Source organism: Pogona vitticeps, chromosome 6 (assembly GCF_051106095.1).
Source record: "Pogona vitticeps strain Pit_001003342236 chromosome 6, PviZW2.1, whole genome shotgun sequence".
NCBI classification, from domain to species: domain Eukaryota; kingdom Metazoa; phylum Chordata; class Lepidosauria; order Squamata; family Agamidae; genus Pogona; species Pogona vitticeps.
The window spans coordinates 114,646,376-114,667,933 of NC_135788.1; the positions used below are offsets into that span (position 1 = coordinate 114,646,376).

General features: G+C 41.2%; 2 protein-coding genes across 2 annotated transcripts; both read left to right on the forward strand.

Moving 5' to 3' along the window:
• The first annotated feature begins 1,169 nt into the window (after positions 1–1,169).
• LOC110089575 (olfactory receptor 11G2-like) lies at positions 1,170–8,828 on the forward strand. The gene has a single exon (XM_078378414.1). The coding sequence runs from the start codon at positions 7,021–7,023 to the stop codon at positions 7,960–7,962; it is 942 nt and encodes a 313-aa protein (XP_078234540.1). The 5' UTR covers positions 1,170–7,020; the 3' UTR covers positions 7,963–8,828.
• A 3,600-nt stretch (positions 8,829–12,428) lies between these two features.
• Positions 12,429–18,965, forward strand: LOC140708093 (olfactory receptor 11G2-like). The gene has a single exon (XM_078378426.1). It carries the CDS (start codon positions 14,089–14,091, stop codon positions 15,043–15,045), a length of 957 nt encoding a protein of 318 aa, XP_078234552.1. The 5' UTR covers positions 12,429–14,088; the 3' UTR covers positions 15,046–18,965.
• The last annotated feature ends 2,593 nt before the right edge of the window (positions 18,966–21,558 follow it).

Here is a 21,558-nt window from a genome sequence, read left to right on the forward strand (position 1 = left end):
CATCAGCTGCCAAAGTTGTTATTTTTAAGTAACACTGACCATTTCATTTTAATGTGTTGCTGCAGGTTTCAGCAACTTTAAAGGGAAATTTTATTTTAATGATTCAATGAACGACATAAATTTTTCAAAATGTCTTAACATTCAATGTTAACAAAATTGTTTTAACTATTCCATGTTAATACATAAGCACCGAAATTTTTAGCCTCCAATCCAGCTTACATTCCTTATGTTCTTGAGAATACAAAAGAGACTAATGTCCATATAGTTTTTTTTTCTCTTTTTCATTGCAGAACTTGAATTTACTATTTTGTCAATACAGTACTTTAAATTCACATCAAACCCCAAAACCAATAATCTAATAAGAAGGATTCCATCACATTCCTTACCACATGCTTGGAGACATTGAAGGCTGTCATCTGTCATATTACTTTGTTTCTCTTGGATCTACACCATGCAGAAATCAGAAATGAGAGGAGGGAAAACAGAGTAATAAATTCACTGGACTGAACTATCTGCAAATAAATTTGTATAAAACTAAAGCAAGGAGCAGATGGGGCAACCTTGTTTTCTCCTGCTCCAAAGGGTAAGATCTAATCGAGTCCAGCCCCTATCAAGGAGGCACAATGAGGAATCAAATTTACAACCTCTGTCTCTGCAGCCTGAGACATAAACCACTGAACTATCTAGCAGTTGATCAAGAAAGGAGATTTTGAATAAACACAAGGAGGAACATCTGACAATAAGGACCATTTGACAACGGAACAAAGAAATTGGCTACATGGGCTGTTTGGAGCCCTGCTGTTTGGAGCACTGCAGCGATGGGTTGGTAGATTGTTAAAGACAGCAATCAGATGATGTATTAGCTAGAGTGCAACAGCGCTCACCTGGAGCATTCCTACCTGCTCCTTTCTGGCCCCTGTCAAGGGGCTTCTGCTTTTCCGGTGCAAGGAGCAAGTCCTCCTATTTCAATTTTCCAATATTGTGAGGTGGCTTCACAATACTTCAGAATACTGGAAAATTAATTGCATCTCTTGCTCAGCAGGTGAAATGGGAATTTTTTTTTTTACTCTATGTAGACTGTCACTGATGTGCTATAAAGGTAAAGGTAAAGATTCCCCTTGACAATTTTTGTCCAGTTGTGTTCGACTCTACGGGGCGGTGCTCATCCCCGTTTCCAAGCCATAGAGCCAGCGTTTGTCTGAAGACAATCTTCCGTGGTCACATGGCCAGTGTGACTTAGACACGGAACGCCGTTACCTTCCCACCGAGGTGGTCCCTATTTATCTACTCGCATTTGCATGATTTCGAACCGCTAGGTTGGCGGGAGCTGGGACAAGCGATGGGAGCTCACTCCGTCGCATGGATTCGATCTTACGACTGCTTGGTCTTCTGACCCTGCAGCACAGGCTTCTGCGGTTTAGCCCGCAGCGCCACCACGTCCCTCACTGATGTGCTATAGCAGCTATCAAAAAAAAAATCTTTGCCTCAATTTCAGGGTCCAGTTGATAAACTGTTTGCAGTCAAATCCATGGTGGCGGCTTTGGCTGCAGGCAGTATCTCACCCAGCCTTGTAAGAGAAGGCAAATAAAATATTATTTTAATTTTAAAAAAATAATAATTGATTCAGCACGTTGGTAATAGTCGATATGCAGTCAAAACTGCCCTGCCCCAAATTCTCCAGCCCTCTTCCAATCAGTGGAAGTTATTAATTTGCCAATATCCTGATATGACTCACTGATTAAACCACTTCATGATATTGGCAAGACCCATTTCTGTGTGAATGGTCAGGCTTGATTAGACTGCTCTGTCCCCCAGTGGTCCACGCCAGCTCGCTACTTACTCCTTGTGTAGCTGCACCCTAACTTAGAAGGCAGTGGACTCAGTTGGAAATTTTTAAACAGAAGTTGGATGGCCATTTGTCAGCATACTTTAATTGTGAATTATTACAATGCTAAGCTTGTGATTTCCAGCTTGGGAATTCCATGATTTTAATTGTTTCATTCATCAGGTTAGCTTAACGTTTCTCTGGATTCAAGATTTTTCTTACTCAACTTACATTGACCTTTATATAGTCGTTCACAAGTTTGCCAGAAAAATGTGGAAAGTTACTTTAAAAAAATTAGTATTCTCTTTCTTGTTGCCATGTTTAAGAAGGAATTCATATTTGTTACTTAATGCACCATTATAAAAAGTCACTTTGTGCAATATTTATTGCTTTTTTTTTGCAAGTTTCTTTTTTTGCATTTAAAGGTGACAAAAATACTTTAGTCTTTGTAACAGAATGGCATTTTGTCCAGCCAAAAATGTTAAGCTTTGAAAAAAAATACAGTGTTTACAAAGTGCCTAGAAAATGTCATCTGTTACATTAATAAAACAGCTTTATGCTCAGACATTATATTACTTTTAAAATGTTGACTTTGTTACACCCTTAACCCTAGAAGTAAAATACTGTATTGTAGATAGTTTTGTTACTGCACCTCCGAAGGTTTGGTGTTTTTTCTTCCCCTTTTTTTGTTATGCATCCTTGAAGTCTGTTTTTCCTTTCCTTCAACCTTTTTCAAAAAACCCAGAAAACATTTAACTTTTACAGCACGTAGCCTGTTTCCAACAGGTAGTAAGAAAAGTGGGCTGGAGGTGAGGAGATGATCTAATCGGACAGAGAAAGGGAATTTTGAAAGGGACGTTTCAGAAGTTCTAGTTTTGTCTCTCGAAAGACAGTCAGATGCAGTGTTGAGAAGAGAGGACTATATGGGAAAGCTATTTGCCCGTGATAAAGAGAGAAGAAGCAGGAGAAAAAAAAAATCCAGGGATACAAATCATGGCAAACATACCTGTTTCTGAATACTTCTGTGGAAGCACAATTACCTCCTTAGCTCTCAAGGAGCTGGCTGGTTAAAGCAGACTGATATCTCAGTTCCACCAGCCAAAATCTTGGGAGATCTTTCTCTCCTGAGGCAGACGACGAAGGAAAAATATCTAGGGGTTGCCCATAGGTTCAGCAATGAGTGTGCTAAGATGTCGCAGGGTGAGCAAAAGGAGGGAGGATGTTCTCTGGAAGTAGATTTTCTAGTATCTGTTTTCTGTAACTGGGGACGAATTCCAGATGTTGGAGCATTTAAGCAGATATAATTGAAGGTTGCTGCTGTAACAGCTTTCTGCAGTCAACGTGGCAGCCCGTCTTCATTCAGAAAAGCCGGGAAGATGTGTGCCTCTCGATGTAAGTCCCATCATCATCCCTAACCATTGGCTGAAGCTGATGGGAGCTGGAGTCCAGCAACGCCTAGAAGGCCCCTTTCCCTCAAATGTTTCTTTGAATGTAAAAAAAATGGCAAGCTGAATTAGTGTGTCGTATGTGTGGTTCCAACATGAACCACACATGAATCTGACCCAACTCCGGGAGGCAGTGGGAGACAGGAGGGCCTGGTGTTCTCTGGTCTATGGGGTCACGAAGAGTCGGACATGACTTAATGACTAAACAACAACAACATGTGTGGTTCACAACATTCACCACTGAAGAAGGCACATCTGGGACACGATGACCTGTAGAGCAGTGGTCCTCAACCTTGGGCCTCCAGATGTTCTTGGACTTCAACTCCCAGAAATCCTGGCTGAAGAGGTGGTGGTGTAGGCTTCTGGGAGTTGTAGTCCAAGAACATCTGGAGGCCCAAGTTTGGGGACCACTGCTGTAGAGGAATGAGGCTGCCCTCCAGTCTTGTATAACCTCTGAACCTAGCCCAGTTGTTTAGAACCAACTTGTGCACAAGCCACTTGAACTATTTCTTCAGGAGATTCTGAACATTTTTTGAAAGTAGTTCAGTAAGGCACCATTTACAGATGATTATAAGAGTTCTAGTTAACTGTGTTTTAATTTTGATCATGGGCTTATTCTTCAGAAGTATCTGTATTTCTAATGCTTTTGAGTTATCAAACAGTGGCTCTCAAATGCTTTAGATTAGAAATTTTAAAAACCGCAATGTTTTGACAACAAATCTAGAGCAGGCTCAAAATACAGGGACCCCGTATCGGCTGGATCGGTATCCGCTGATTCACTGATCCACAGTTTGAAAATACTAAAAACATTTTTTTAAAAATCCTAAAAATATTTATTTCCAAAGATGAAGTCACCAGAACCAGGCAGTAGAAGGTGCCAGAGGCCATGCTATGTATAACAGTCACTATAAGAATAGTGTTTGCTATTATTCACGCTTTTCAGCATCCACAGGTGGGGCTTCGAACTGACCCCTCACAGATTTGGGGGTCCTACTATACATTTTGTGTCTCTTGACATGCGCTACATTTTCCTTCCTGGCGCACAGTTGGCACATTTGAACATATAGCCTGCTTCCCATTAGAGCCCTTTAATGCAGCTGCATCAATGCACCCTCACAGTGATGTGGAAGAACTGAATTGAATTTGAATTCACTTTATTGTCATTGTACTTCCGTACAACAAAATTAAATGCCATTTCCAGTACACATAATAATAAAACACACAAGAACATAGCATCCATTACATGAAAACATAGCACGTTGCACATAAAAACACATCCTTCTCATTCACATCCCTATCCTTCACTTTCAAAAGAGAATTAGCATGGAGATTTCAGGGTCACAAAAAACAGAAGCAGGACAAGAGTTTTTATGGGGGGAAAGGGGGGGCTTCAAATCCATCCCAACCAACATAGCCCCATAGATGTTTGGCTCCTGGGCCCAGATAGGGGGCACATCACTCCCCCCCACACCAAATTTGATAGCCATGGAAGTGTTTCAGGAACAGCCTTCAAGAGATGTTGAAGGACCCCAAGAATTCTATGCCTGTCTTGCCTCTGGAGGCTCTGCCATTGACTCCCCTTTTGCTTTTCTTCTTCCAGTGCCTCTGCTAGGTTGTTCAGCCTAGCCCGCTCAGGTCCAGGCTTTGTGAGTAAGTGGTGATGGCACACAGTTTTACAACACATGGAAACATTTATACACTTTGTAAACTGAAATGAAGAGGTTCTTCTCTAGCTTCCTCTATCACAGGCTCATGCATGGAAAGACATAATTGATCACACACAAAAAGGCTGTCCTTGTAATCCTTCAATCCCATCCTTATTGGAGTTTTTGCAACGTTGCAGGCTACCTCTAGAAGGAGTGGCTGGGAGGGACCTTTCTGGATTGGGGTGACTGTCAGTCTATCCAGCACTAACCAATTGTTCCCTTCTGCCCCTGAATTCACTCTCTTCTTTTCTGCTTTGTTTACTTATAGTTGGAAGCAGAGAGCCAGTTTGAGGCCAGTTGCCGCAAGCAGCCATATTCTGTAAGTTTGCTGTTTAATCTGTTCAGAACTGTAAGTAAAGGAAATGCTTTTTATTTTTTCTACTTCAAATGGCTCAGAATGAGTTATTGAGACTGTAAATGTCACTTGATGAGAAAAAAAGGGTGGTCTACTCTGCAGAACTTGAAGCTATTCTGCTCTGTGAATCCCTGCACTTCTGCTGCACAGCTAGAGGAATTTAACCAGGAACTCAGAACTCTGCAACAGTCCTGTGGGTTTGCTAGTTTAGGAATTGGTCTAATACAGTGGTGCCTCGCTTAACGGTGATAATCCGTTCCAGGAAAATCACCGTTAAGCGAAAACATCATAAAGCGAAAATAAAAATCCCATTGAAACACATTGACAACCTTTCAATGCGTTCCAATGGGCTTAAAACTCACCGTCCAGTGAAGATCCTCCATACGGCGGCCATTTTGGCTGCCTGTATAGTGAGGAATCTGTCCCTAAACATAGCGGGGAGCCATTTTATTTACCCGGCGGCCATTTTGAAACCGCCGATCAGCTGTTGGAAAATCATCGTTTTGCGAAGAATCGGTTCCCAAAGCAGGGAACCAATCAACGCAAAGCGAAATTCCTCCATTTAGACCATCATTTTGCAATCGCAATTGCAATCACAAAAAGATTGTCTTAATATGGATTCGTCATAATGTGGGGCAATCGTAAAGCGAGGCACCACTGTATATGTATTTCAACAGTAACAATAAAAATAGTTTTTGAAAAGTGTACATGGGGATACTTTCTTATGGTAGGGTTATTTCTTTGTAATTTCTTCTCTCCTTTTATCATATTTTTTTCCACCCCAACTTTACTTCAAAATAAAACTCCAAGTGAAAATCAAAGTGTGGGAACAAAGAAAGCTGGAATTCATTGAGTATCCTTTGTAGGCCACATTTCTTCTAATGAGGTGGCTCACAACATTAAGACAAGCAAAATTAAAAACACAATTGACTATGCATTAAAAAGGAGTTAAACTGTAATGATAATTAAGAATGCATTAAATGATTAAACATTAAAAAACTTTTAAAACAAACTTACTATGTACCCAGGAGTGTACGCAGGTATTCGAAATTACTCATCCTTCCGCAATCTCTGTGGAGATTTTTGTTTTGATGAGAAGTGGAACTATCCTCCTTAGACCAGTTCTCCAGGGCCACACTTTTTCTTGAGGGGAAAAAAATAAAGCTTCAGCAAGCTGCTTTAAGATAAGGACTCATACTCTCTGTGTAGAACTGACAGCCAACCTACAAAAACCCATGCCAATTCTTCTCTCTCCTCTACCGAGATCAACGGCAAACCCAGGACAGAATACAAAACAAGAGTATGTTCATTTCATGTGCTCAAGCTTTGGCTGCATCACGTTCCCGGCTGGGTGGAACAGCTTGCTGTGCAGTACAAAGATTCAAAAATATCGCCTTACTTTCTTATAGCTTCTTAAAAGGGACTGTGCAATCTCTAATACAAATTCTAAGGATCTAATAAATCCTCCTTCGCTGGAAGATGAGGAAATCGACTCTCTCTTTTTGACACGTATTACTGTTATTTTTACTGACATCACCTGTGGAAAGTGAGATGGGGGGGCAAAATGATGATCAGGCGATCTAGTGACACGATGCTTTTTCCATACTAGGCACCATGAAATTTTTTAAAGAAGATTTATTAATGACTGAATGAAGGCTAGCCTTGCCTCATAACTTCTGCGCTTTCCACATGGATCTCCTCAACGGGACCACAGTGCAGGAGTTTGTTCTGCTCGGCTTCCGAACGGGCCAACAGGGGCGACTCCTGCTCTTCACTTTCTTCGTAGCAGCATACACCTTCACGTTGGTGGAGAACTTCATCATCATCATGGTCATCACTCAAGATGCTCACTTGGCCCGACTTCCTATGTACATCCTCCTAAGCAACTTCTCCTGGCTGGAGATGTGTTACGTGAGTGCCACCATGCCACGGATGCTCTTTGACTTGTCCTCGCCAGGTGGGGTCATCTCCTTCCATGCTTGTTTCCTCCAGTTTTACATCTTTTTCTCCTTGGGCACTAGCGAATGCCTCTTCCTCTCAGCCATGGCCTTGGATCGGTGTCTGGCCATCTGCCACCCACTGCGCTACCCACAAATCATGTCCAAAGATTTCTGCCATAGCTTGGTAGCTGCTTGTTGGGTGGTTGGCTTCCTATGGTATGTAGCACCTGTGGTTTTGATCTCCCGGTTGTCGTTCTGTGGTCTGAACACCATTGATCACTTCGTGTGTGATTCTGGGCAACTCCTTGCCTTGGCTTGCCCCCCATTGGGGTACCTCCCTCTCTTCTGCTACATCGTCACTTCTTCTATTGTCCTGGCCACTTTCCTCTTCATTGCTGCCTCTTACGCAAGCGTCATTTTCACCCTGGTGAAAACATTCAGCCAAAGTAGTGGCATCAAAGGCTTTTCTACCGTGTCTTCCCACCTCGTGGTGGTGGCACTTTTTTACGGATCTGTGGTCGCTATGTATATCGGAGGACGCAGCGGAGAAAGACACAATGAGAACACCAAAGTGATGACTCTGTTCTACTCCACAGTTGCCCCGCTGCTGAATCCTCTGATTTATTGTCTCAGGAATGATCAAGTGAAGGAAGCATTGGCCAGGCTTTTGAGAAGGAAGAGGGTGGCTTAAGCAAACAAGGTGAAAAGGGAAGGACTTTATATGGTTTACTTAATCACCCCTTTCTTTCTCAAAGACACCCAATAAATGTTGGAAATTATCTTCTTCTTGGTAGAATACAGCCAAACAAGAGAATGGGATATGCTGGGTGAGTCAGCTTTCCTGACACATTTTTGATATTTGATTATTTATTTTATCTTTGCTCTTGCTAGTGCTTCTGCTTCCTTTCTCTTCCCTCTTTTCCTCATAATCTCACTTTCTTCTTGTCTTTTCACAGCTACGTACTAAACTGTAATTCCAGACTGTGGCAGCACTGGCCACATCACCTTGAGTGTCTTTAGATGTGCCTGCATCTAGTTCTGGAAGACAGGGGAGCCTTGAATTTATCCATTCCTCTAGAGCAGTGGTTCCCAACCTTGGGTCCCTGGATGTTCGTGAGCTACAACTCCCAGAAATTCTGGACAGCACAGCTAATGATGATGGCTTCTGGGAGTTTTAGTCCAAGAACATCTGGAGGCCCAAGGTTGGGAACCACTGCTCTAGTGTGAAATGTTTGGTTGCTGTGCATACAGAACAGGTCTGTGATGAGGTCAAATATGCAAAAATGGCAGCAGTTGACATGTGCTATGCTGGCTGATGGGAGCTGGAGTCCATCATATCTGGAAGCCTGCAGGTTCCACACACCTCCTTTAACATTTTCAAGGAGAGGTCTTCCACCTGCAGAATGGAGACTGCAGAAAAGGTGTCAGTGAGCATTTTTTAAGGTTCCAGAAGATAGTTAGAACTTAGCCTGAATGAAGAATACATATTTAACCTTCAGCATACAGCTTGTGTGTTAACTAGGGTAGAGCTGGATAGAGAAATGGTCGAAGTGTTCAGATAGCTAGTGGAACTTTAACTTTTCACTTATTCTCATAGGCAGCTGTGATCATATGCAAATATCCAATGGCACTTAAGGAATATAATAAAGATTCATTTAATATTAAGTAATTCAGTTTACCTAGGGACGTGGTGGCGCTGCGGGCTAAACCGCAGAAGCCTCTGTGCTGCAAGGTCAGAAGACCAAGCAGTCGTAAGATTGAATCCACGCGATGGAGTGAGCTCCCATCGCTTGTCCCAGCTCCCGCCAACCTAGCGGTTCGAAAGCATGCAAATGCAAGTAGGTAAATAGGGACCACCTCGGTGGGAAGGTAACAGCGTTCCATGTCTAAGTCGCACTGGCCATGTGACCACGGAAGATTGTCTTCGGACAAACGCTGGCTCTATGGCTTGGAAACGGGGGTGAGCACCGCCCCCTAGAGTAGAACACGACTGGACAAAAAAAATGTCAAGGGGAACCTTTACCTAATTCAGTTTACCATATATTTCTTTAATGTTGAGTAAACCTCTTGCATGTTAGTGCTACATTGGTGGGAACCTATTAAAGGCAAATACAGGGATGGTAAATTAATTTTGAAGTCTTCTATTAAAAATCCAATAAACATTATAAATTAAACACCATTCTGCACGAGGTGAGTTACTTGTTTTTTTCCTGCACTACCAAAATACATATTCTATTTCCTTATGCAGTCCAATAATCAAACATTCTTATTACCTCACATTGTAGTACCAAAGCCAGCAAAGATTGCTCTCGTGCTGATAGCCATTATGGTCTAAAATGTAATCAGCTAAAACAAAGATGAACAAACCTGGAGTGCATACTTCAGATAATTACTTCACAACAGTTGTCATGCAATAAGGCGTCACCCTATCATAATGGGTTTAAAGACACAACAGACAGAAGCCACAAGTTGTTGCTGTTAAACAAGAACAGAGCAAGAGGAAATTCTTGACCCCAGAAGACTCACTTAAGTCCAACACCTAGTGTCTACAGTATGTAATTACAACATCCATATACAGTACATGTCCTCTTCCCCAATGTATTTTTCATGGTAGCTAATACGGACCTATGTGGACATAATTATGATCCTCCCATGGGATGCCTGCAAGACTGGTCAACTAATGTGCTTAGGGAAGGGGAGATTCTTGTGTCACATCAGCAAACAAACCACAAAAATATTGGATTAAATCCAATTGTTCATTCCAATTTGAGTAGACACGTTGAACCAATGGGACTTGCAAATGTGTTGACTTCTGTGCATTCAGTGGGTCTGTTCTAGGCAGGACTAACACACTGATTTACTGCATAGACACCTCTTCATATTATTTATGTTCACACCATATTTCCTCCAAGTGTTTCAAGGTGTTTCCACTCCTCTATGAAGAAACTCAGGGCGATCTGCATTTACTTATTTATTTACTTTATTTATTAGATTTGTATCCTGCCCATCTAGACTACGTCTACTCTGGCCGGCTTAGAGTAAAAACATGAAAATGACATATAAAGAATTAAACGACGGTTCATTTACAATCCTGCTCCAATTGTATGTATGTATGTATGTATGTATGTATGTATGTATGTATGTATGTATGTATGTATGTATGTATGTATGTATGTATGTATGTATGTATGTATGTATGTATGTATGTATGTATGTATGTATGTATGTATGTATGTATGTATGAACGAATGAACGAATGAATGAATGAAAGAATGAATGAATGAATGATGTGCCACCAAGTTCTTTCTGACTCATGGTGACCCTTTCCAGGGTTTTCGAGGTAGAGAACACCATTCCTTTCTTCTGAGGACACCCTGGGATGGTCCAACTTGCCCATGACTACGTAGGCTGGCTCTACGTGCAGGAGGCACAAGGGGAATGAAATTTCATGTCTGGCTCTTCAACCAGTTACCTAAAACACTGAACTCTCCTACCTGCTACTCCCGTTATACCCTTACAAAAAAAGTAAAGTTGGATGATAGATGGTGATTCTTTCATATCCAGCTGAGGGATGGCAACAAGTTTATACAATGAACCAGTAGGCTCAACGTAGGAACAATGGATTCACTTTGGGTTCCCAGTGGAACTCTCAAAGAGCTACCCATTTTGATGAGTTCAGCACATTGGATAGCTCCGGTAAGGTTTGTTTAAAACTAGGAGTGGAATCACTGAATCTGTTAAAACAAATCACTGCCTCCATTAGACGAGTGTCTTTGCTAAGTTGGATTTAAAGCTCTCTCTCTCCTCAGTCCATCTCTGGCATGGGTTGTCATCTCCTTCCGGTACTCTGGGCTTTCATGAATTGTGACCTACAGTTTCCACGAGCCTTACCAAGAATGGTAACAGACTGTGCATCTGGAAGACCAACATTTCACCATCATCTGGCTTAAGCCATTCATCTTGCATGTCAAAATGGCCATCCTTTGGAAGAGGAAGACTGCTGGAAAATACAACCAGTTAACATTCCCCCCCCCCGAAATTCTCCATCCATTTTTGTGGGGATGAAATGGGAATCATTTGACTGATTAATCACTTCCTCAGTTCTGTGCAGAGGCCAAAGAAGTGTGTGTGTGGGGGGGAAGAGTGTGTATTAGGACAGTGAATATGTGCTGCATCACTGTAAAAAAACAACAACAAATGGAAATCTTCCTCACAGAAACTTCTATTTGTTTTTTTTCTTAAAGGTCCGGTTGAGAGACTGCATGATTCAGTCACAGCAGGCCCTTCTCTTCAGGAGAAAAGTGAACAAAGGAAACTTTCCATTTGTCTTTTTTTTAAAACAAAAGTGATGCAGTGCATATTCACCACCCTAATACATACTTAATCCCGCCACCCCCACTTCCTTGGTTCTTTTACAGAACCAAGGAAATGTTTATTCTGCCAATATCCTGAAGTGGCTCTCTTCTTAAGCCACTTCAAGATGTGGCCAAACTAGAGGAAGGCATGCTTTGGGTTCATTTCCAGTGATCAGAAGCCTTGAAAATGGACAACGGTAGAATGATTTGACCCATTCCAAAAAAAGTAGAAGGCCCTGAGAAGGGCCAGAAAGGTGTGGGTAGAAATGTTCTAGGGATGATTTAGTTCATTCCAACGATTGCATCATGTGATAGCTGTCAAAACGAGTGACATTTGGTCCATTGCCTGTCCCTGCAATGGACCAAACGGTGGCCTAAAGTCCTGTCTGATTGCACCCCTACTCTTAGCCAAGTACTTTCTGCCTCTGTTGACTATGTATAGGCTCAATTGCTACCCAAAGAACCACTAACTACTCATCATTAGTCCATTTGTTACACAGAGAAGACTACATGCTCCTCCTGCTTTGGGATTAAAAGTCAATTTACCCAGAATACATTTCTAACTCTACATTGATGGTTTTATGCCGATGCACTGCTAAAACAGAATTATTACATTTTGACTCAAGCAAATATCATCAGTCTATGAGAATTCTCTCCAACAAGCATAGCACAGTTTACATTTCAAACGTGATCCAGGTGCTTCTCCTTTTAACATGCTTTTACAACTAAACTTTTTTTTTCACTTTTTGAGAAACACTCCATCTAGATATGGGTTTCTCTGGTTATGTACTTTGCCCCTTAAAACTTCAAATCATTATTTTGGGGGTGGGCAAAATACCCTCAACAAATCATCCTAAAAACAACGACCAATCTTTTAATTAAATCAAAACACAAAGTCCCAATGTTTGCTTCTCACCCTTCCCTGATTTGTTTTTCTGTTTTGTGTCATGTCACAGAGATTTTATGCTGGTAGGCAGGGACTGGTCAGTTCCCAACCTTTTTACAGCATCCAATGAACTTTTGGCAATTAAAACCTCCTCATCATAAACCATGAGAACAACAGTGTAGCCAGAGAAGCAGCAATGACAAGACTATGCTGACTTCCCACTTTGTTCTTCACCATGGGCAGTATTTTGGAAGAGGCACCAGCTTAGAAAACAGAGCACATGCTATAGTTGTCAGACTGGGAGACAACTAAAGAGATTTGTCTCTCAAGAAATCTAATTCATTGCAGAAATAACACTGTTCTCCTGAGATATATTCCCCAGGTTTTATTCCATCCACTGATTTAAAGCGGACGTCAGAGGAACTAATCAGAGGCGTTTTAGATCTGGTCTGGAGAGGCATTGGAAGAGTCTTTCTGCCACCAAACCCACGAGATGGTTCCTTGCACGCTTTATTCCATCAACCCTGCAAATGCCCAGCAGTTAAATATACAGAGAACAGTATAGTTCCTTCCAAATTTATTCACAGCAGTACTGGTGAATCATCTGTTCCACAAACCAGGCAGAGGTAAGAAACTCAGATCCCTGTTGAAGAAAATGATTTACGGGTGGGAGGCACAGAGAGATGGGTGGAAGTCTGCACCAACTCCTTGCAGAAAAATATCAAGCTTTTTCCCACGGAAAACTAGATAGCTTGTTTCAAAATTAGGAGAGTGAAGGAAAAAGAAGACAGAGAGAGTCTGATGCTAGAGGAAGGGACCAAGAGGTGGTTCTGTGCTTTATTATTGAAAATAAATCAATAAGTAAAATCAGATCCTGTTTTCAGGTAGAACTTATGAGATTGTTCCATTCCTTGATTCGTTCTTTCCATTGAATGGATGCTTTAGGCTGATTGGGAAAAAAATCTTTCGAATGTCCCTCCCATTTTCTTCTGGAAGCTGAGATTTCTTCAAACAAGAAGGAAGACAAGAATGAGACATTGCATAGGATCCACTCGTACAGTGTGAACAGGAGCAGAAATTGGTGCAACGAATTGGGCGTTTTGCAGGAGTAGTGCATACACTGCACCTCCAGACAGAATAATGCCATGCCTTCAGCATTCTCACATCAAAAGCACACATAATCATTCCGGGCTCTTTCCTGGACTATTGTCTGTGTAGGAACTAGGGCCACAAGATAAAATTCCTTCCAACTTCTATACTGGTAAGATAGTGTTTCAAGGTTTGATATCCATAGTTCGGCTTCTGTATTGTGGTCTCAGTTCGATGTACTGAAACTGCATTACATAAGTAATTTAATGTGGATTACATGTGTAATTTAAACTTAATTTTAAAAATAGCAGTTTCTGAGGAACCATTTCTTATAATCAGAGACATGAAATAGAAGGAAAACAGGCTACCTTGGTCCTGGTAAATGGCCTTGCTACATAACTCATTGGGTAGGTAAGGTTTAAAAGATTGTAAAGTACCTTTTCTTTCTTAATTCTAATGTGATGGTGTTTAGCTATTATGATTTCAGATGGAGCTGTCAAATAGGACCTCTGCTCACGAGTTCATTTTGTTGGGATTTGGAGTAGAGCCTCAAAGGAGATTCCTGTTCTTCATCTGTTTCACCACACTTTATGTGGTCACCTTGGCTGAGAACATCACCATCATTGGAGTTGTGTGCCTGGATGGTCACTTGTCCCAGCTTCCCATGTACATCCTACTGAGCAACTTCTCCTGGCTGGAGATGTGCTATGTGACCACCACGGTACCTCGGATGCTCCTTGACCTAGTTTCTTCTCATAGGACCATCTCCCTCCATGCCTGCTTACTCCAGTTCTACATCTTTTTTTCTCTTGGCAATACTGAATTTTTCTTCCTTTCAGCGATGGCATTGGATCGGTATCTGGCTATCTGCCACCCCCTGCGCTACCCACAACTCATGTCCCCAAATGCTTGCTATTTCTTGGTGGCCAGCTGTTGGGGGCTTGGGTTCTCGGGATACATTCTTCCAGTGACTTTGGTCTCCAAGTTGTCCTTCTGTGGGTCTAATGTGATTGACCATTTTGTGTGCGATCCTGTACCAATTCTGAATCTGGCTTGTCCTCCACTTGGGAATGTTCCCCTTGTCTGCCACGTTGTCATGCACATTTTCTTTTTTGGCAATGTCCTGGTTGTTCTCTTATCATATGGCACTGTAATTTTTACCCTAATGAAATCTAACCGAGAAAGTCGTAAGAAGGCGTTCTCCACCATATCCATGCACTTAACGGTGGTGACCCTTTTCTGTGGCTCGGTGGGTGGGATATACTTAATCCCGGGTGGAGAAGATCACTCAGAACTCACCAAAGCACTAACAGTCTTCTATGCTGCCATCACACCCTTTGTCAACCCCCTGATTTATTGTCTGAGGAATGATCAAGTGAAAGAGGCATGGGTCAGGATCTGGAGGAGAAAGTTGGAGATCCTGAGGACAAAGTTCACGGGGTAGAATGATTGTGTGTGAGGGGAGGAATCAAGCAAATCTGAACTAAAGCATCATGTTGAAGCAATGAAATACTGTATATACTGTGCCAAGAAAGAGAGCCGTTTATTTGTACTTAGTTTTGTTTTTAACATGGACAAGGTATGAAAGTGTGAGTGATGCCTCAGTGAGGAAAAGCTTGGCAACTATGAGGTATTAGACAAAATACATTGAGATCACAAATTGTAAACAAAAATAGAGAAGATAGTTGATTCAAAATGGAATCTCATTTGAGCAAATTCCATGGGAATACATGTTCTGTCCTATATGGTCTAAGGTGATATAAAATGGAGTATATGTTATAAATGTTATAAAACAGATTGTTTGTTTTTTGTAGTATGGCAAGCTTATTTATTTATTTATTTATTTGTTTATTTGTTTGTTTGTTTGTTTGTTTATTGCTTGCTTGCTTGCTTGCTTGCTTGCTTGCTTGCTTGCTTGCTTGATTGATTGATTGATTGATTGATTGATTGATTGATTGACTGATTGGATTTCCATCCTCCCCATCTAGACCAAAGGTCTACTCTGGGCGGTTTACAAATTGAAAAACAATAAAACCAAAAACATATATTATAGATCCAAGATGGCGAAGCATAAGAAATTAAGATATGGCAGGAGGGAAAGCCTGCACAAATAGCCAGGTTTTAAGTTTATTCCTGAAAACACCCAGAGAGATTAACTTTTGTATGTTCCATCAAATAAAAAAACAACTCCAATAATGAGACAAAATGTGCACCTGTCATTTGTTTGTGTAAATGCAATGGTCATCTGCGTAACATTCTAATAATATTATTTGGTGAAGGCAACTGAGTGACCCCTCTGGTGCTTATTTATTTATTTATTACATTTCTATCACGCGCATCTAGTCGTTTCGACTACTGCTTGCAAAGAGTTTCTGGAAAATGACTGGCCCTCTCGATCTTGTCGGATTACAACAGCCCTCATTCCTTGTTGACTTTGGAGGCTGTGACTGATGGTCATTATGGAAATTATTGTCCAGCAACACATGGAGGGCCAGAGGTGACCAGCTTTAGGTTGACATCCTCCTTGAAGGTCTCTCCTTGATGTCACAAAGGAGCATCTTGCTCCAGTGACATTTTCTGAAAAGGAAACCAAGCCTAGTCTCTTTAATGAGTATGTGCTTGAAAATGCAATATGAATTATTCAGCCATTATAAAACAAATTGGACATGGACACCATATGGCTTCATTGAGAAATGGAATTAGGCTTGAGAGATATATTCACAAATGCAATCATTTCAGTTATTGCCTTAACACATGTTGTTGCATTATCAGGAAATTAAGGGGAAAACCCTGGGGGTATTGTCCCAGACGGGACCACTGCACCTAATATGCCTTCCCACAATCGGCCTATTTTCCAATATTATTCATGGGGCACTTTACTTCATCTATCAAGCCTGTAACTGCATAAAAAAAGAGAGCTCCGATTAGTCTGGCATGACTTGTTTATGAGAAATCCATGTTGACTTTTAGTGATGACAGCATAGTTTTTTAAGTAATAACAAACTGTCTGTTTAATGATCTGCTCTAGAATTTTTCCGGGAATTGATGTCAGGCTGACTGGGCGATAATTATTTGGGTCTTCTTTTTTCCCCTTTTTGAAGATAGGGACAACATTTGCCCTCCTCCAGTCTGTGGGGACTTCTCCAAGAATTCTCAAATGTTATTGCCAATGGTTCTGAAACTACTTCTGCAAGTTCTTTTAATATCCTTGGATGCAATTCATCTGTCCCTGGAGACTTGAATTCATTTAGAACGGCCTGGTATTCCTCTACTACTTCTCTGCCTGTTCTGTGCTGCACTTCCCCCACTACATCACCTGTTCTTCACCCCTCAGGTTGAGCACTATTTTCCTTTTTGGAGAAAACTGAGGCAAATAAACAAATAAGTACAACCAAAGGAATCACAAGGCAAACGGTTTCCTGCAAGAGTCTACATCAAGCTTGACAAACGCCAAAGTGATATGGGCCACAGATGTCCAAACATCAAATTTGCTGCAGGGATACCCCAACCCAAGTTTTTCTTACCCAACAATAGCTTTTTTAAATTAAAAAAATTCCCTGATGCCATCGTAAGATATATTTTCACAAAATTCAAAAAACAGTTTGGGGATAAAGGACTCCAAGGGAACTGAGGAGCCCACAAAACATGGCAAAACTACCCTCATATCACTTTCATCATCATCATCATCATCATCATCATCGTCGTCGTCGTCGTCGTCGTCGTCGTAATCATCATCATCATCATCATCATCATCATCATCATCATCATGTGCCATCAAGATATTAATCAAATTAGTTATGGTGGTTGTGGGTTTTTTGGGCTCTTTGGCCGTGTTCTGAAGGTTGTTCTTCCTAACGTTTTGCCAGTCTCTGTGGCCGGCATCTTCAGAGGACAGCACTCTGTGCTCTGGTGTAGTTGGCTTTGGGAGTGCAGTATTTATGGCTGTGAGATAGGCTTTTGTCTTTTTCTGTAGATGGGTGATTAGTGTGTATTGTTGTGGGTGTAGTTATGGTGGGGTAAAGGGTCACCAAAACAAATCAGTTATAGTGACCCTTTTCAGGGTGTCCCAAATTTACCGTTCCCTTCATTTCAGAGAAGGGAATGGTAACTCTGAAAGTTTACCATTTCAGAGCTGCTGCTCTGTAATAATTCATCCAGTCTGGTAGGCCAACCCCCACCCCTTTTGTTTATTATCCTGAAGAGCCTTAAGCTTTATTCTTGTTTTTTCCCCATCCCAAACAAAAGTAGTCATTATCTTATTCAGTTCTTTAAAAAGTCTTATTTTAATAATATTGGGATTGTCTAAAAGAGGAAAACTAGATTTGGTAGTATATTCATTCTTATTGCAGCTATTCTACCCATTAGGAGTTTAGTCCATTTTTGCAAATCTACTTTGATTTCTTTCATTACTTCTATATAATTGTTCTTCATTAATGTATTTGTGTGTTTTTTTTGTCATATTAATTCCTAAGTATTTAACCTTGCATGTTTCTTGACATCCGGAGTGTTTTTGTAATTTTTCTTTTTCTTCGGTTGTTATATTTTTTTCATCAGAATTTTTGTTTTTTGTTTATTTTAAGACTTGACATATATCCATATTCAGTTATTGTCTCTACTAATGTTTCTATTGACATCATAGGTTCTTCTAAGATTATTATTTAATCATTAGCATAAGCTTGAATTTTTAATTCTTCTCCTTTAATCTTTAACCCTTTGATTCTCTTATCTTCTCTAATATGTTGGTTCAAGACTTCCAACAGGAGAATAAACAGTAGGGGGGACAGCGGGCATCCTTGCTTTATGCCTTTTTCAATTGTAATTGTTTCTGTCAGCTCTCCATTCACTTTAATTCATGCTTCTTGTTTGGAATATATTGCTTTGATTTCTCCTATAAACTTCTCTCTGGCTTCCATTAATTGCGGCTGTGTCAGCAAAAAATCCAGTTCATATTGTTGAAGGCCTTCTCTACATGGAAGAATATTAGTGCCATATTAGTACCTTCTTTATGTATTACTGAAATTATTGCTTCTTTCCATGAAGTGGGAATTTTTTTTTCTATTTCTGTTTCTTCTATTAATCCCTTAAAGGGCAAATCTAGAACTTCTTCAAAATTCTTCTAATATTCAGCCGGTATTCCATCAATTCCTGGACATTTATTATTCTTTTGTCTTCTAATAGCTTCCTACCACTTCACACGTTGTTATAGAGGAATTCAAGATCTCTTTATTTTCTTTAGATAATTTCCTTAACTGAAGCTTCTGCAGATATTCTTTTTCCTTTGTTATTGATTTCCCTGGTTCTTTGTATAGAGCTTGACAGAAATCCTTGACAATTTTTTTATTTCCTTCTGCTCCCATTTAGTCTCTCCTTCCTGGTCTTTAAGGTTTATAATTTGATTTCTTGTTTGTTCTTTTCTCAGGCTATAGGCAAGCCATCTGCTTGGTTTCTTTGCTTTTTCAAATTTTTTTGTTTCACTTGTTCGATCTTTATTGCCATTTCTGACATCCACCATAGATTTATTTGATGTTGTACTGATTTCATATTATGTATTAGTTTTCCACTTAAGCTATTTTGTTTTGACTGTTGTTCTAACTGGAAGAGTTAGTCCCCTATACAGCAACTATATTTGTATTCTTATTCTGCCAATTCTTTTTGTAGTTCTTTGAAAAATGTATCTTGATTTTTATTTGGAGCATAAATGTTCACTATCAATGTTTTTTCCATCCTTCTTTGAATTTCCGCCATCAATATTCTTCCATCTTGTGATGCAAAAATAGGTTTAGGTTTCAGATCCTCTTTAATAAATGTTGAGTGATGGCATCTACTTTAAAGTGTCCTGGGGCCGCATATATTTTTGATCTTGGAAAGTGGCTAGCCCCTTCTGATTTTCTAGGCAATTTTGCTCGTGATGTTTTGCTGTTTGGTTTGGAAGGTGAAAAAGAGGATCTAAATTTCCCAGGTCTTCTTCTGTAGTATAAAGGGTCTAGCATCCATTAAATCAAATTTAGACAGGTGCCCTGCCCGTTTAAGGCGGGAAAAAGGGGTCAAGAATTGACCCAGGCCCCTCCCCCGGGTGGGTAGGCTTTAGGAGTGACTTAAGGGGTTGTTGAGGTCGCTGTGGACCTAGAGGAGGGGTTCATAGAGACCAGGGTCCCCTGCAACAAGAGCGTGGCCTTAGGAGTGACCCCTGAAGGGATGTTTTGCTCCCGTGGCTCTGTAGGTCAATGGGGAGTGGTTGGAGGGGTTTGGCTAGAAAAGGGGTACATCACCCCAAAAGCCTACCAACCCAGGGGGAGGGCCCTAGGTTGATTCATGACAGCTTTTTCACACCTTAAAGGGGTGGGGCACCTGTCAACATTTGATTTGATGGATGCTTCTCCCTTCACTACTTTCTTGAGCCAGATGGCCTGTCCTCAGCAGAATCTCTTACTTCTTCCTGTTGAGAGAAACTTTTTCCTGATGGACCCACCACTCCTGAGATTGTTACTCGTTTGGAAGGGTTACGAGACAAGGGCTGCAGGGAAAAAGCAGAGACAGGTTGGAAAGAAGATTGTAAGGTGGGTTTCCTACAAGAGACAGAGGAGAACAGTCTTGGAGCAGTGCACCAAAGAGCATTGCTTAAGGCAGTCCGCCTTTGAGGGCCTGAAATATAGGAATTCATCCTCTGACTGTTGCCTAAATATTACAATGGAAAGATCTTCCTGCCGACCTTAATGTGTCTTGCTCTAATAGATGGGCTACTGTTCGAGGGGCAGATTTTAAATAAAGTTTGGGAAGTCTACCTACGCCTCCCAGAATTTCCTGAGTGGCATGGACCTGTAGCCACTCTCCCAAGCTCTGGTTATAAGCTTTGAGGGTTTGGGCTGCGTGCCTTCCACTCCAGGGGTTTCTTTCAACTGGGTCATTCTATGGTCCTAAAATGAGAATCTGGAGAGAAGAAAGTTATGGCAACCTTAATGCCCTGCCAAGCATCTCCCTTGTAAGGCAAGCAGCCCTGGCCAGGACTGAGACCTTATGTGTATCATAAAGTAAATTAAAGGCAAGAGGCTGCAACTGAGACTTGAGCATTAGACTCTTTTTCTCAAGTCTTTAGGAATACCTGAAAGGGGGAAAAAGTTGACCTTTCTTCTCACCTCCCTCCCTATCTGCTTGGCTAATGATGCTACCATCTCAGTGTCTGGGAAAAGCAGATGTTATTATTCAAAAACAGTAACTTCTACCCTCTCTGGACTCTTTGTGCGGGCCCGTATTTACATGTACAGTGGTGCATTGCATAACAAGCGCCCTGTTTAACGATGAATCCGCATAGCGATGCGGATTTAGTGATCGCAAAAGCGATCGCATTGCAATGATTTAGATGGGCGAAAGTTGCATTGCGATGTTTTCAGAACAGCTGATCGGTGCTTCCAAAATGGCTGCCTGGTGAAGAAAATGGCTGCCCGCAGCGTTTTTGCGTGATTTCCTTGCTTACTGAGGCGGCGAAAATGGCGGCCGGATAGAGGATCTTTGCATAACGGTGAGTTTTCCCACCATAGGAACGCATTAAACAAGGTTTAATGTGTTCCTATGGGGTTTTCTGTTCCGTATAGCGACGATTCCGGATAGCGATGGTTTATCCAGAACGGATTATCGTCACTATGCGGGGCACCACTGTACCTGCAAGTTTGTGTCTTGGCTAAGTGAAAGGTGCCTTTGGAGGGACCCCTGAAAGACTCTTGCTGGAAGTGAGTCTCCATCGGTGAAGAGATACAAAATGAAATCCCTGCCCTCAAGAAGGTGTATGGGAAACTTTATGCTCTGTCCGCTAAGGGCTGGTTGTTCAAGCAGGGCTGCAACATCCATTGAAAACTTGCAAAAGTAAAAAGCCCATCAAAAATCTAATGCCACAAAGAGAACTTCACCTCAAGCGCACATCCAACAAACTGCTGCCTAATAGTCGTTCAGCAAGTAATAAGAT

Excerpts from the sequence above, each read along its gene's own strand:
- LOC110089575 (XM_078378414.1), top strand. The coding sequence starts at position 7,021 with ATGGATCTCCTCAACGGGACCACAGTGCAGGAGTTTGTTCTGCTCGGC.
- LOC140708093 (XM_078378426.1), top strand. The coding sequence starts at position 14,089 with ATGGAGCTGTCAAATAGGACCTCTGCTCACGAGTTCATTTTGTTGGGA.